Genomic DNA, 16568 nt, shown 5'->3' with positions numbered 1-16568 from the left:
ATGGACAGTGAGAAATACCATTCTCTAATTATGGAACCACAGATTCAATCAGTCATCCAACTGATTAGAAGGATTTATCTAGCATTCATCCACTGTTTAAATGTTGTCCTGTATAAGATGCCCAAGTAAATAATTTCTAGTATTTAACCAGATATATGTATTGATATGAGTGGTTTGGGGGCTAATTAAAAGTAATTATTTTATCTTGTAGCAGGAAGAAAGGAAGCCAAGGAAGCCAGTTTTCTTGTATTTTATATTCTACACGTTATGCCTAATTTGAATTAGGATTCATTTTCCACATTGGCAATTCCCTTGTTTATAATTTAAAAAGCAATGATAATAGTAGCATTGGACTCATTACAATTGTGTCATGGAGGTAAGAAAGAAAGAACCACTTAAAGCATTGTAATTACATCAACATTATTAAAACCTCTACGTGTGTTTTTAAATGTCAGAATCCTAACATTAAATACCTTTCTGCACTGAAGCGTGAAGTGGCTTCAAAGTCCTTAGCTAAACAAGGATTGTGACTAAATTAGTAAGGGTAAAGGCTGGTCCTGAGAGCATCAAAAAGATTTGGCTATAAAGGAGAGAAGCATGTCTTACAGAACCATATGTTTGGTATTTTCCTAGTGGACCATATTTCATGTGACTTTTTCTTTTCAGGTAAGGCGACTTGTTAAACATAGAATTAAATGTACTTTACATTTTATATCTTCATAAAATTTTTCATATAAACGTGTACAAACCTGCAACTCTCCTTGTCATACCTTGGGTCCCAATTTCTGGTCTGGAAAACGTGTCCACTGTAACTATACAATGGCAACATAGGAACCACCAGATCCACTCACAGCCAAAACCCAAAAGTAGTCTTAGGTACCTGGATTTTAAAATAAGGTATATTAGACGTATTCTATAAAGTGTCACAAATGTACTTACTTCTATTTAGCTCCTGCAGCTAAGTTGGAGACAGTGTGGTGTGGTGGTAGAAACTCAGATGTGCTCATCATACAGGACTACTTTCAAATTCCAGCCATGCCTTATGCCAGTGATGGGGGCCTGGGAAAGATACCCAATCACTGAGCCTTGACTTAACTCATTTGGGAAGATAGTATGGATTTAACTTGTAGAGCTATTGTAAGGATTGAAAGATACGCTCCTTGAAAAGCACTCAAGACAGAGCTTGGTACAATAAATCGTTCTTTTACTTGAAATACACTATGTTTTTTTTAATTCATTAGTTTATTGATTTATTTGGCTGTGTCGAGTCTTAGTTGCGGCATGCAGCATCTTCGTTGTGACATGCAGGATTATTTGTTGTGGTGCATGGGCTCTTCGTTGTGGCTCGTGGGCTTCTCTCTAGTTGTGGCACGCAGGCTCTAGAGCATGTGGGCTCAGGAGTTGCAGCGCATGGGCTTAGTTGCCCTGTGGCATGTGGGATCTTAGTTCCCTGACCAGGGATCAAACCTGCGTCCCCTGCATTGGGAGGCAGATTCTTAACCACTGGACCACCAGGGAAGTCCCTACTCTATGGTTTTTTGTATCCATGAATTAAGAGTAAAACAATGTAATAATTTAGACTATTTTATGTAAATTTGACATTTTATATTATGAATTTATTTTCCCCCTTTCCCTGCTTATTTTGTCCCGCATCCTCTGCTATTTGCTACCTTCCGATTTCTGTTCTACTTATTTTTACATTTTGTTTTCTGTAGACCATCTTGCATCTTTCTCTAATCACTTAAAGCACTCTTAAAATATCTGCCGGAACTTTTGGTCTTCTGCTCTAAAATTGGGCATATGGTTTGATGAGATTTTCTGACTTCAGACGTTAGGTTCAGGGTTAGACGTCACCGATTACTCATACAGACAAGAATAGAATAGAAAAGAGTTGAATTCAGCACTGCTGATCAGTAAGACTTCCATAAAAAGAAATGAACAAGCCTGCCCAACTCTCTGGTATTGTTACTTTAAAACACTAAATGGTGGCTTCTTAAATCCATACACATAACTTAGTTACTGATGTGACAATGCCTGAGTTTACTATTCTAAAGAATTTGTAGATGACTGTTTATTGGTATATTTCTCTTCAGAGGAATATCTCACTCACCTTCACTTTAGTGGCCATGTTTCATCATACCTTATGTAAATGCAAGATGAAATTAAGTCAAAATGAAAAGAAATTTCAGTGCTACAGGGGACACCATCAACCAGATAGAAAAAGAGGGCAACAATAGAGTGAGATCACTGCAACCACTCGGACAGAATTTCTAAGTAGGCATTCAGGTTCTGTGGCTTCTATCAAAAGACCGTCATCTGGGGCTTCCCTGGTGGCGCAGTGGTTGAGAGTCCGCCTGCCGATGCAGGGGACGCGGGTTCGTGCCCCGGACTGGGAAGATCCCACATGCCGCGGAGCGGCTGGGCCCGTGAGCCATGGCCGCTGGGCCTGCGCGTCCGGAGCCTGTGCCCCGCAACGGGAGAGGCCACAACAGTGAGAGGCCCGCGTACCGGAAAAAAAAAAAAAAAAAAAAAAAAGACCGTCATCTACCTATTGTCAGGCCTTGTCGCTTGCCCCCCACCTGAATCATTCTACCAACCTCTTACATCCAGATCTAGATTCTCTAACAAGATTAATCCAAAAGTTCTCTTGTTTTTCAGTAGAGACAAACTGTCATTTATTCACTGAACCTCTTAGTGATTAGTATTATTAGGAAGGAAAGAGGAAGGGAGGGAGGAAGGGAGGGAAGGGAGGAAGGAAGGAGGGAAGGAAGAAGGGAAGGGAGGAAAGAAAGGAAGAAGGAAGGAAGGAAGGAAATCTAACTTAGTAATTCTAAGGTGTCAACTTCTCTGTTGGTATTAGTAATTTAAAAGAATATTATAAGCCAAACTGATCTTTACAGATAGTATCAGCACCTCAGTGAAGTATACACTTGAACCCCAGAACTACCTTTCCTGTGCTGAATGTGGACTTTCATCCATCACCTGATGAGAGAACATTTGGAGGTTTCTCACGACAGTGCTGCTTGCCAACCAACACTTGCATTTCTAAAGTTTTGCCATCTTAGTGTGCCCATCAGAGTGTTTGTGAAATATTTAAATAGTTTCTTGCACTTTGCCCTTATTATTTTATAAGAATTTTAAAACAGGAAAATGGAAAAGAAGAAGGTGAGGGTCAGATTTAATACAACTGAGACAGAGATTGAAATCATCATGTGTACCAAGAAAAGACTCTCATTGGACTTACATGCAGATCGTAGTTCAACTGTTTAGGAAAGGAACGTTAATGAATGCACATTAATAACTGGACGTTAAAATAGGATTCCGTCGCAAGTTCCTGTTGAGGCACAAAGAAAACAAGATGCTGAATGAGGTTTAAAATCACCATGCAGGAACTGCAAAGTTGACATGATTGTTAATCCCTCACCCACATCAAGCGTATAAAAGTACGGAAGTCGGAAAGGAGACAGAAATGTTTGGGAGCACCATCTGCGTGCTGAGGGCAAGGCGAAGGTGGAGTGGCAGAGGTACTTCCCATTTCAAGGCAAGTCAACAAAAGGACTTTAAGGGGACAACTTGGAGAGTTCGTCTGTGTCCACTGCAGTTTGGGGAATATCAGGGATTGGTGTCTGACTCTCATCTGGAAATCTAAAGGGCAACAGACAGGCTAGGTAGAACACGGAATGGCAGAGTACAGAACAGGTGGCCGGGTTGGGCAGCCTACACGCTCAAAGTTTGCCAAAGCAGAAACTGTTTCCCTTGTAAAGGGGGAGGGGCAAGACAGAGAGCGCGCGAAGAGAGTGCGAGAGCGGGAGCGCACACGGCTGCTTCCACAGGTTTAGCTTATTTCCTGCCCAAAAGAGTTGCCTAGCGGAGCGAAAAGACTTAGTAGAAGGACCTGGAGAGAAGCAAAGAGATCTAGGGACTGGGGAACGAGAAGCAAGACTAGAAGGAGTATAGAAGTAGTTAACAGGAGAGAGATCCCAAGAGATCTGGGATGAGAGAAAGGTGGAGGAAGTTCTCCAAATAATCTATGCAAGTGCCCACGAGGTAAGAGGAGTTACCTCTAAACATCTGCCCTGGCCAGAGAAAGGTACAGAGTGAGGGGCATCATCCAGGTGAGAACTCTTCTCCCTTTACCTCTTCCTCCTTGATGTCTTCCAACCCCATAGGCATCTGCAAATGTAGCGAGCAAGATGAGGAAGGAGGACTAGACCTACGAGGTGGGGGGATGATAGAAGCCCCTGCTATCCCACTGCAGGCACTTAACTTGCGAAAGCCTTAGTCTGGGAAAAATGAGCTATTAACTTGCAGTGGTTCTGAATCAGTAATCAATGAACATCCCCTCTGTTGGAGGAGCCAGTGGATAGAAATTAGGGGTGCAATGAATTTGGGAAAAAATAGTTATTTTTATTAAACTCTAACTGAAATTTAGCTTCTCCTTTAATTATGAATGCACATAACACAACACAGTAGTATTGGCAGTGTCTGTGCAGGAAAGAGTTGACATAGCAAGCTTAAGAGTGCTATCCTTAGAAAGGCCTGCATACAACACCGACCCTTGGCTAAATCTGGGAAGTACCATTTCAAGAGTATTTCTACCCTTCCCTAAGTGATAAAGGTGATTGACTGTGCCTAGGTTGTTTGTGCAAACAATGTGGCTTATGCTGAGTTCCTGATTTCCTGCTGGGAGTCTGGAATTTTGGTACATGCTAGGTAGAGGGTGTTCATGTGACCAGCCCCTAACAAAAACTCCAGCGATGTCTGGAATGGGCTTCCCTGGGAAAAACGTTACACACATGTCGCTAATTTTTGTTGGAGTGGGGTGGGGATGAGGCGGTCGGGAAGGGGGAAGAGTGCACCCTGAATGACCCCTCATGGGAGAGAGAGATTATAATGAAGCCTTATGGATTCCGCCCGACTCTGCTTGTGTCTTTTCCCCCCTTTTGATTCAACTGTGTGTCTTCACTACATCGCTATAGATCATCTTAGCTGTGATGAAAACTACATGCAAGTGCTGTGAGATCATCTAGCGAATATTTGAATGTGGGGTGGTCTTGGCGCCCTCCAACACAATGGTGGAATTTGCTAGAATGACTCCAACTCACTGAAATTTAGCTACAGTGTTATTTGGGGAGAAAGAAAGAAAGAGAGGGAGGCAAGGAATGCCGAAAGCCCGCTAGCTGGGTGGCTATAGTGAGGTGCCCATAGTATGAAGCAGCATCTGAGTGGCTGTTCGTGGTCAGAAGTAAAAGCTTCCTATGGAATGTCAACATGATAGATCCATCCCTAGAGTTTGCTCACTGCATCCCCCAGGCTGCTTTTGGTCATGCACGCTAAAGTGAGGGAAAAAATAGCTGCAGCCCAGGTGATGACTTGTTTTTCTCCGTCCCTCCTCTGGGCAGGGGGAGAAAGGGCCCAAGCATAGAAATGAGTTTATAGTTGCTCTCTCCTCTAAGTGGGAGGGGGAAAAAAAAGGCTAAATCTGTTCTGAGGGATGGAGCAAGGCTTTAGGTAAACCAGAGGAAGAACCACTCTAGCCCTTTCTTCAGCCTATAGCTGCTACTGCAGCTCCCCCCACCCCCTTCCCTTGCACTCCAGCTGGGTTCTCTGGGCAGCTGTGATGTGAAGGGTGTAAATGGTGAATTTACTGCTAGGGCTTTAAGTAAACTTGTCAAGAGAAAGAAAAGGAATTTTAAATCACAGCTTTGCGTTTTGTGGCTATTGCATCTGGATGTATGGTAAAAACTAATATAAAATGGTATATGCTTTTAATTTCATAAATGCTAGAGGGGTCATCCCAACCAGGGAAAACAGCAAAGGAAAAACAAGTGTTAATGGAACACAGCTCCCTTGCTTTCTGCCACAGGTTGGCAGATTGGAATTGAAACTCTTAGTATTGGAAAGAAGTCTCTGTAACTGATGATTTTTTGCTATGATTTTACGTATTGGAGCCTTTGGGAAAAGGGAACCAGTGTCCAGAAGAAGATACATACTTAGAATTTTAGACAGCAGTTTTTATTTTGCTAATGAGCACTTGTAAAATCATTCCTGACCCCTTAGGGGATGATGATTTTCTGCGCTGATGTGTTTATTTTTGCTTGAGTCAATTTGGACTCTAAGTCTGACAGGGTGAAAAGTGCTTGGGAAAACCTGGCTTGTCACTTGGACTTGGCACACAGGTGTCTGGCCCTACAGTGTCTCAGCTTTGCTGCTGCTGAGGAAAAGCTGCTGGTATTTTTGATATGCTGAATTCACAGATCCTAACTGCCTGAACCCGATTTCAGCTAAAACCTGATACTGCCTGCTATGGGCTGTTTCACTGTCAGCACTGAGCTGTGTTCAGCTGAAAGCAGGCACAGGCTCAGTGAAGGGAACTCAGACTCTGGAGCTGCCGGACATTTATTTAGGACACCCCTCTGTGGGGCCCTAGCTCTGAAAACATCTGTATGCTGGCTGGACCAGCTGGATCACTTGCAGGTGCCCTAGGGTGGGGGTTGTTCTCCAGTGGAGCCATTTGAGATAGAGTTGCAGATGGGCTCTGTAGTCCCGATGCAGAGCGTGATTGCAGTCCTCACTTGTGACTCCTGCTGAAAGGTGGAGTTGTGGGAGGGTGCTCCCGGGGATCCCTCTGCCTGGCTGGCAGATCAGACTCTGGAACCCCAGTGTGGGGTGGGTGGTAAGGGGAGATGCCTGAGTGCTGTTGTGTTCTGCTTTCCCAGATTAGCTGCCATTTGCAACAGTGGACTGACAGCCTGACTCTATTTCCCTCACCTTTCTCCTGCTGCACAGGCCTTAGGAAGGCCCTTGGATCATTCAGTGCAGCAGTTTTCAGAGAGGGTTTCATCTTTTCTAGGCTGCTCATCAGATAAATGATCAGGACAGGAGGCATGGGGGAAGGAGGGATTATCTAATCCATTTTTTTCAAATGTCGAAAAATCAGACTTTTGTTATCGAGCAAGGGCTCATGTGCCCATGGCACAGAAAGCCAAACTCTGACAGCGGGTGTTTGCAGCAAAGTGAGGGTTTATTTGTAGGGTGCCAAGCAAGGGAGTGGAAGACAAGCCTCAGATCCACTCCAGCTTGGTCTTTGAATTAGGCATGTTTTCAAGGGGAAGAACAAAGAGGCTGGGATTAATCATCGTCTTGTGACATTTCTGAATCGGGGTTTCGGGAGCCAGGTGGTCCATGGCTTGGGGGTCTGTGAGCTCACCTTGCCCTGGAGAAACAAACTGAATTTGTACATTATTATATCTATAATAGCAGTTTTAGTACATTAATGGTGTTATTGACAACAGCACTTTTAGTCATCTGACTGTGGTTGATTAGTGTTCGGTTCGCACAGGATTGAGGTCAGAGGAGACAAGGAAGGGAATAAAGTTTTGGATAGAGAGATTAATCATAAACTTGGTAAGGAAAACTGGGTTTTAGGGGGGCTCAGTTTCAATTTCACCCTGACCAGTTCCTGAATATGACGTGTCTTTTTGGTTCAGTTCTAAAAACGTTATTCTGTTAAAAAGCTTGTGTCCCTCTTGCAGATAAAAGGTCTGGGCCAAAAAGAAATGATTAGGAAAAATTGTAAAGTTAGGATTAGTGAATAGGACTCACAGATTTTGTAACGACAGAGAAAACAACCAAAACACCCTTGGCTCCTGGGTAGGCATGGGGCGGGGTTGGGGCATTCATGATCTTTGTTTTTCAACACTGCTTCTGGAAGCTTTAGGCTCTTGCTATAGAAGAATGTTCCTTCATTCTGCCTTGCAAGCTGCTGTGGGGGCGCGTCGGATTCAGATGGACAGCCAAGCCCAGATCGCTTATAACTGCCTGTGAGACAGCGGGGGCTGGCCAGCTCCTGCGGTCCCTGCTCACCACCTCCAAATGTAGTTCACCCTTGGCAGGTGACAAACCAGTGTCGCTGGCAGAACTGTTTGGAATAGACTGCCTCAGGCAGTCTGCCTGAAAGCAAGGACTGAACTGAATGACTCGGACCAGATTGAGAACCCGAGGACAGGAGGAACCATGGTGGGAAGCCACATTGGGGGCCCTGTGAGCCTATGCCGCCTGCCCAATATGTGTCCTGCGTGGAGTGCTCGAACATTGGAAACTCTTTGTTTCCAGTGCACCCTCGGGGATTGTACTTCTTGGATGTGTGCCCTGACTATTCTGACACTGCCTCAGCCCTGCAAAGCTTCGGGTCAGTCTCATCTTACTGGCCAGAGCTCTGCAGGGCCCTGAATTGATACCTCCGGCCAGGTTAAAAAAAAAGAAAAAAAAAAAAGGCTCATACAGGAAGTTATGGAGGAAGGCACTTGGCTTTCTAAGATAGACCTTTGTGGCTAATGGGATATGTTTTAACTGGCTTTGTGAAGGACCTGTACAGGGCACCATTGAAATCAATTCTGCAGGCTGGCCTCACCCTGATATTCTCCTGACCATAATTCTGTCAAGACTCCTTGCCTGAGGGCCAAGGGAGTGGATTGCAAAGACGAGTTCACATACCAAGAGTGAGACTGCTATCCTTAGAATGGCCTGCTTGCAAGGTTGACCCTTGGCTGACATCTGGGAACTTCGATTTGGGGAACGTTCCCGCCCTTCCCTAACTAGTAAGAGTGGCTCACTGGGCTTAGAGTGTTTGTGCAAACAAGGGGGTTTATGCTGAGACCCTGTTCCCTTTCTGTGTGTTTGGAATTTTGGTACATACTAGGTAAAAGGTGCCCATGTGACCAGCCCTCAATAGAAACCCTAAATTCTGAGTCTCAAAGGGCTTCCCTGGGCAGAAATATCACACTCATGTTGTTGAATTTTTATTGCTGAGGAATAACGTGCTTGTGACCCCCCCATGGGAGGGGGATAGCAAAAGGAACCCTGCACATGGATTCCTCCAGACTCTGCCTGTGTCTTTTCCCCTATGATCTGGCTGTATATCCTTACCATATCTCTGTAATGAGTCTTAGCCCTGGAGACAACTATAGGCTGAGGCCCACGAGACCTAGCAAATCCCTGAGTGGGGTGTTGATCTTGGGGTCCCCCAACACAATCACTAATGGAAATCTCAAATATTTTCTTATCACATTATAGACGTAGATTATTTTGAAGTTTCAATTCTATTGATCACTGCCTTGAAATTTAGATATTAGACCTGCCACCAGATAGGTTTTTGTGTTGATAAAGATGTATATTATTATACCACATTTCAGAATATTTTTAAAATTTAACATTTTTTTAATGGAAGTATCATTGATTTATCAAATGGATGGACAACAAGGTCCTACTGTATAGCACAGGGAGCTATATTTAACGTCCTGAGATAAACCATAATGGAATATTTAAAAAGAATATAAGTATATGTATAACTGAGTCACTGCTGTACAGCAGAAAGTTTAACTTTTTTTATAAATTTATTTTTGGCTGCGTTGGGTCTTCGTTGCTGCGCGTGGGCTTTCTCTAGTTGCGGAGAGCGGGGACTACTCTTCGTTGCAGTGCGTGGGCTTCTCATTGTGGTGGCTTCTCTTGTTGTGGAGCACGGGCTCTAGGCGCACGAGCTTCAGTAGTTGTGGCACGTGGGCTCAGTAGTTGTGGTGCACGGGCTTAGTTGCTCCACAGCATGTGGGTTCTTCACGGAGCAGGGATCGAACCCGTGTCCCCTGCCTTGGCAGGCAGATTCTTAACCACTGCGCCATCAGCGAAGTCCAAGTTTAACATTTTTAGTACTATGACATAATTTATTTTCTTTGTAATCCTAAGTATTTTATTTGCTGCATTATTCTGAGAGACTGATTCTGAGATGTCCATAGGATTCATCAGACTGCCAAAGGGGTTTGCACAAAAGAAATTTCAAGACTCCTTGCAATGGGTTATTACCCTAGATTACCTAGATGTATTAATCACTGATGGGCAATTTATTACCTATCAGTGAATAAACATTAGGTGCCCTAAATTTTATCTGGGGACAAGGAAGAACTAGTTGTACTGCATTTAAAGGGGCAGCAGGAGCCAACAATAAAGTCACTATATTTCATACCATGCTCATTCAATGTGACAGTTACATATATAATGTATCCAAAAGGTGAGATATAATTGGGGGTTTAGAACGATGTTGATTTTTCTGGAACTATAGTGCCTCCTCATAGAATGTAAGTTTCTTGTTGAACTTTACTTACTGTGTACAGAAAAATCCCACACCAAAACTCTGAAAAATCTCCTACTTCACTTTCAGGTGCTTCTCTGATCACAGATTTCCACTTGACTTGGTACAAAGACAGTCTTGCACACAGCCAATGGGAGTGGAGAAGATAGAGCCAAGTCAACCTACAAAGACAATTTTTGTTTATGTTGCCTAGGTTTTTAATATTTTTTGAAGCCCTACTTAAACCCTGATGAACCTTTTCGCAATCAAATTAGTGGTTAACACCTTAACATTATAAGTTAAAGTTACAAATTTGATTTTGGCAGGTTCAATGGACAGAGTGGCTAAACTTGTGAAAATAGCATATGAGTGTAGTCCCCCTGCTCGTTCCTTAAAGATGTACAGAGATGTGTTACCTGTTGGCAAAAGTTTTCCTTCGCAATGAGACAGTATGGAACAGAGGATTTTCTAATTGTTTGTAACTAAAGTTTTTCTTTAATTGAATACAAAAATACTATGCATGTAAAAATAATAAAGTTTATTTTACTCTGTTTTACACTCTTCTGCCCACAGCTCCTCATCTGTGCTTCATGGTGAACTGCATGTGTGTGGCCCCCGTGCCTTCATTACTTCGCACAGAGCATCTCTAGCATCATATCATCCATTGTGACTGGGCCGATGATGGGCCTGAAGAACAGTTCGGCCAGGACATTGGCATTGATGAATCTCAGCAGGAAAAGGGTGCTGTTCAGTTCGGCAAATCTGGCCTGGTGCCCCCTGTGTGTCACCCTGACGTGTTCACGGAGTATCCGCTGGGTTCCCCACTGAAGTCCCTGGATGTACTTCACGCACTGCAGACCTGGTAGGTCTGGAGGAGAAAAAGGGAGAAAAATCTCTTTGTTAGAAACAGCTCACTCTGAGCCCTTTGCTAGCTTTTTAAACAGATCCAATTTCTGCCCCCTTCCCCAATTAAAAAAACGCTCAAGCTTCCTGGTTAAAAGTTCTTTTCAACAGCAAGGATAAAGTGCCAAACCACTTCTAAGGTTTCAGGAGCAACACTTCCAAGAAGGAAATATCATGTAATTATTCTTATTTAATATTCACTATGTTTGTATGCTCACATTTAAAAACTGCTGGCCCTGAACCAACAAATGCACACTTAATTCAGTATGACAGTAGAATATAGTTTAATGAATCATTGCTCCAGTTCACTATCTATGCACATACAAAGAAATTAAAATTATTTCAAGAAGTGTGCACCTTTTACCTATGGCAAACAGGCCTTAGTATAAAGGCAAGAGGCTTTGCTGGGTAATATTTTACCATCCTCCCTTGAATTTCCCACCACTGTAATGATTACCGCCCATGGTGGTAAACTTCACAGCCACCAACTGTGACTGACAGTCTCATTTAAATTATTTGCCTGCAGGCTGATTTTAGTCTACAGTCCCATAATAATTTAAGAGAGAACTCTGGCCACTTAGCTCATTGTACCATGATTTCTGTACTGGGGAGGTTTTTTAAAAAGTGATTCAAATGAGCATTCCAAAGGGTTCTTTAAAAAAAATAATAAAGCAGTCTTTGAAAGCATTGTCTTACAGCCATCAGAGGGTTAAAAAGTAAACATGGGGGCTTCCCTGGTGGTGCAGTGGTTGAGAGTCCGCCTGCCGATGCAGGGGACGCGGGTTCGTGCTCCGGTCCGGGAAGATCCCACGTGCCACAGAGCAGCTGGGCCTGTGAGCCGTGGCCGCTGGGCCTGCACGTCCGGAGCCTGTGCTCTGCGGCGGGAGGGGCCACAGCAGTGAGAGGCCCGCAAAAAAAAAAAAAAAGTAAACATGAAAACATCGATTGCAACATGGTACAAAAGTTACTTTTCAAATAAAGATTGCATGACCTTCTTGCAGTACAGTTTGATATCCAAGTAAAACTGAATGAAATGCAATGCAGGAAAGATTAAATGCCTCTAAGTTTTATAAAGAACGTGATAAGAGGAGGCTGCTTTTTAAAGTCCTTTGATCCTCCATGATAGTAATATTACTGTAAAATTCTTTAACTTGTAATTAAGAAATTACCAATTTACCATTCGGTTTAAATGATGTTGATTATTGTAATCATTTTCCTTCCCTTTATCTACAAAATCCAACAGAAAAGTATTTTAAAAGCATCATGCTAATAGTCACAGAGTAACAGAACCAGCCAGTGTTCTTTCAAAAAAAAATAATAGCAATAGGCAAGTCATTTCTAGTACAAGCAAATATCAAATCTGATAAATGAGAACAAAAATACAGCAACATCTGTAATCCATATGCCAATTCTGATTACCCCAGTCCACGGATTACCATCCCATACTACCTACAGCTCATTATCCAGGCTTGAGACCCAATTTTATTGCACTTGGATTCCATTCATGAGGGTAAGAAGAGGCTTGTGTGAAACCACCAGAAATCGGAAGCTCCCCCAGGTCTAAATTCATGGCTTATTAAAACTTCATCTTGTGAACTCCACTTTTCTCTGCTTTCATACCACACTCCTCTTTTCCCATCATCCCCTAAAAGTGCCCCCCCGCCCAGAAAAAGACCTGCCTTCAAAGTAAAATCAAGAAAGAGAAAAGGCAGATAGATGGACTCCATGGGAGGCGGGAGGGAAATGTTGAAACTTAAAGGTCAGGGGATACAAAATGATAAACAGCAAAGAAAGGCCACACACTTAGCAGGCATTACTTTTTCCCAGATGCAGGTATATTTATGTTTAAAGCACACCCAGCTTAGCTGGTTAAACTTATTTGAGAGAGGATTCAGAAAAGCAGAGCAAGAATAAGGGATGCAAAACAGGGTGGAGGGAAAGAGGGGAACTAGTGGAATGTAAACTTTTGAAAGCTGAGCCCTTGTCTTACCTTTTTATTCCAACAGAACAAAGCACATGGTAGGTGTCTAATAACACAGCTGAAGGAGTGAGAAAACACTGTCTTCCCAATGAACCACCTGAGGCACTTATTATGGATGCAGATTTGCTGACCCTCCACCAGAGCTACCGAATCAGAACTTGTAGAGGAGGGGCCCGGAAAGACTTTGAAGGACCGCCTTCCCTGCCAACACCACCAAGTGCACAGGTAGGTTTAGAAAACAATGATACAAGCAAAAAGTAACCTATCATGATCACTGGGATGAGCTGAGGTCTCTTAAGTCCTGAAATGTGAGGTCTGAATGAATTATTATCCCACTAAATCCTGCTCTATACCCCTTCAAAAGTGCTAGGCAGGAGGCAAGGACATGACCCTGAGACTCCTGGTGTCAGGAAGAAAGGATGTGGAGGGAGCATGATAAATACTCTCCCAACTCAAGCTGCCTGGAAACTTCCTGCCCACTTGTGACCCTTCTGGAAGGATGCTGGTTGAAGATGACTCTAGTAGCAGGACATACTCGAGACAAGGTGCTGGGCTGTCCGGGGAGATTTTCTCCAATGAGTCGGTTGCACTGTGTGGGGCAGAGTGTCCAGCACCCAACAGACAACCTGAAAGTGTGGTGCAGCAGACATCCCCTTGGGCCCAGGAGACTGGAGACCCATGCTCCGCAACTCACTGGCCATTTATTTTGGAGTAAGGTCACTTGGGACTAGACTACCTAACCTGCCAATGGGATGAGGAAAGGGTGAAGGGCAGAGGGGGTTGATTAGGAGTCTCTAAGGTGTCTGAAGGCCCTAAAATACAGTGCTCCTGCATGCAGTCTCTAACATGTCTTTCTCCTACCCCTTTGCTAACCTGATACTTACAGACACTTATAGGATGAGACAGTCCAGCTGCTTAGGACCATTAAAATAACCATTCAGAGACAGACACATGAAACACTAAGTCCAGTGTCCTGTCTGACAGTGTCCCCAGGGGATGGTATCTCTGTGGGTTCTTAACAAATATTTCCTCTCTTGCCAGCCTTTATAGACTTCCTCCAACCAAAAGGTTCTAGTAAATTTCAGAGCTGGGTTTCAGAAAGAGACGTTGCAAAATCTGCAGTGAACACAGACTTTTTTTTTTAAAGCTATACTACTGGATTTAAAAGATTTGAGAAGGAATAGCCATGTCCCTGAAAGCACAAACTTTTCCGTAGTAACAGAAAGGTGTAGAGAGATTAAGTACAAACCTCAACAAAAAAAAACCCCTCCTCTCGGCTGAGTTTCTGGCAGCACCCCACCCACGAGGAATGGTTTCTGGAGCTCCCCCAACTCTGCTGAGTTTGTCATGATTCCTGACTTGTGCCCCCCAAACTCCCCTAACAATGAAAACTCTTCAAGTGTCTGTGCCAGGGGTAGGTACTGCCCAGTGCTTGTAGGAGCAGAGAAAAGCCAGAGCCGAGGCCGGCGCCCTTACCCGGGTTAAAGAGCACGGTCCCCTTGAGGTAGGCGTACTCCTTGGTACTGATGTCCAGGCTCCAGCACTTGGCGAGGAAGCCCTTGATGGCTTGGACCTCGGCGGCCAACGGCAAATGCTCGGCCTCCGGCGGCAGTACCAAATGTGGCTGCGGCTCGTCGCCCTCGGTCTCCCGCCGCCTGGTGGTGAGGATCCTCTGCAGCAGGCTGGGCTCCGAGGTCTCCACTGTCTCAAAGTTCAAGCGGTCCTGGGCCAGCTCCAGCAGGAGTAGCGGCGCCCAGCAGCTGCGCACCAGCACCAGCTGCTGGTCCAGGGGCAGCACCTGGAAGCAGGGCAGGTACTTGACGAAGCGCAGCGTCTTCAACAGGCCCGCCGAGGCTGCCTCGCAGACCCCCTGTGGGCTCTTGAGGCCCCCCCGCCGCTGCGCGCCGCACGAGGGGTCCCACCAGGGGCCCCCCGGCTGTGCCTCTGGAACCACGTGCGTTTGCTTTGCGCTCGTGGGCACGTTGCAGAGGATGCCGCCCTGCCGCGGGTGGTCTTCACCGCAAAAGCAGCAGCGGTACAGGAGCACCGTGGCCCGCCCACCCGGCAGTCCCTCTCTGCCCATTGGGGGCTCCGAGCCACAGGAGCAGCCCCAGCACGCGCCCCCCAGCCGGGCCTCGGGCGCCTCCGCAGTCTCCTGCGTTTGCTTCGCGCTCGTGAGCATGTTGTAAAGGATGCTGCCCTGCCGCGGGTGGTCTTCACCGCAAAAGCAGCAGCGGTACGGGAGCGCCAAGGCCCGCCCGCGCGGCAGCTCCTCTCTGCCCCCCAGCCTCTGCGCGCAGTAGGAGCGGTCCCACCATGCGCCCCCCGGCCGCGCCTCAGGAGCTTCCGGAGCCACGTGCGTTTGCTTTGCGCTGGTGAGCAAGCTGTACAGGATGCTGCCCTGCCGCGGGTGGTCTTCACCGCAAAAGCAGCAGCGGTACAGGAGCACCGTGGCCCGCCCACCCGGCAGTCCCTCTCTGCCCATTGGGGGCTCCGAGCCACAGGAGCAGCCCCAGCACGCGCCCCCCAGCCGGGCCTCGGGCGCCTCCGCAGTCTCCTGCGTTTGCTTCGCGCTCGTGAGCATGTTGTAAAGGATGCTGCCCTGCCGCGGGTGGTCTTCACCGCAAAAGCAGCAGCGGTACAGGAGCGCCACTGCCCGTTCACCTGGCAGCCCCTCTCTGCCCACCGGGGGCTCCGAGCCACAAGAGCAGCCCCAGCACGCGCCCCCCGGCCGTGCCTCGGGCGCCTCCGGAGTCGCGTGCGTTTGCTTCGCGCTCATGAGCATGTTGTAGAGGATGCTGCCCTGCCACTGGTGGTCCTCGTCCGCCATGGCCCGCGGTGCCCGTAGCCCGGCTCTGTCCAGTGGCCGCCGCCTGCAATCTATTTATACCGAACGCGCACGCACGCGCGTCGGCCGTCTCCGCCTGGGCAAAGGCGCGGAGGCGGGCGCGGCGCTCGGGTGTGTTAGCCCGTGACTTCGGCGGTTCAAAAGGGGCAGATGCTCCTTAACAGCTGAAAATGGAAGAGGAGCAGAGCCGTGGGAGCTGCCGGAAACTTCCCTCCTTCTTCTCATTACGCCCTTCCCTGCGTCTGGAAGACAGAGCTCGGCGCAGGGAGCAGGTATTTGGCGGCACTGTTCGAACTTTTTCCATTGAACCCTGGCGTCTAATTTGCTCCCTTTACTGGGAAGGCAGGGGTACCGAAAAGGGGAAAAATCTATTTCTGTGCCATATTTGCAAACTTTCATTAAATGACCAAACTTTGTATGGCTTATTTTGTATATGGATAGGGAGGTCTCATTTTAAGGGACGTTGAAAAATATAGACCATGGACCAGCAGTGTCAGCGTCATATGGGAACTTGGTAGAAATGCCCAATCTCAGGCCCCAACCAGACCTTCTGGCTCTGAATCTGCATTTTAACGAGGCTCACAAAGGATCCGCGTGCACCTTAAATGTGGAAAAAGCACTATTCTAAGGATGCTATCATAAGCTTACTGTTTAATTCAAGTAATATTTATGAGCACCCACTGTGTCGTAGGTGTTGTTTTAGAGAGCTGGGG

At 46.1% G+C, this 16568-nt stretch overlaps 1 protein-coding gene across 1 annotated transcript; it reads right to left on the bottom strand.

Annotated features, from left to right (window-relative positions):
* Positions 1–10749: 10749 nt before the first annotated feature.
* Positions 10750–15837, bottom strand: NR0B1 (nuclear receptor subfamily 0 group B member 1). Its single transcript, XM_024742819.1, has 3 exons — positions 15248–15837; positions 14484–15046; positions 10750–10991 (listed from the first exon to the last, which is right to left on the bottom strand). Exons 1-3 carry the CDS (start codon positions 15835–15837, stop codon positions 10750–10752), a joined length of 1395 nt encoding a protein of 464 aa, XP_024598587.1.
* Between the last annotated feature and the right edge of the window lie 731 nt (positions 15838–16568).

Source organism: Neophocaena asiaeorientalis, unplaced genomic scaffold (assembly GCF_003031525.2).
Source record: "Neophocaena asiaeorientalis asiaeorientalis breed wild unplaced genomic scaffold, Neophocaena_asiaeorientalis_V1.1 scaffold993, whole genome shotgun sequence".
Taxonomy (NCBI): Eukaryota; Metazoa; Chordata; class Mammalia; order Artiodactyla; family Phocoenidae; genus Neophocaena; species Neophocaena asiaeorientalis.
The sequence above is the reverse complement of the archived record's forward strand: the minus strand, read 5'-3'. Positions and strand labels throughout refer to the sequence as shown.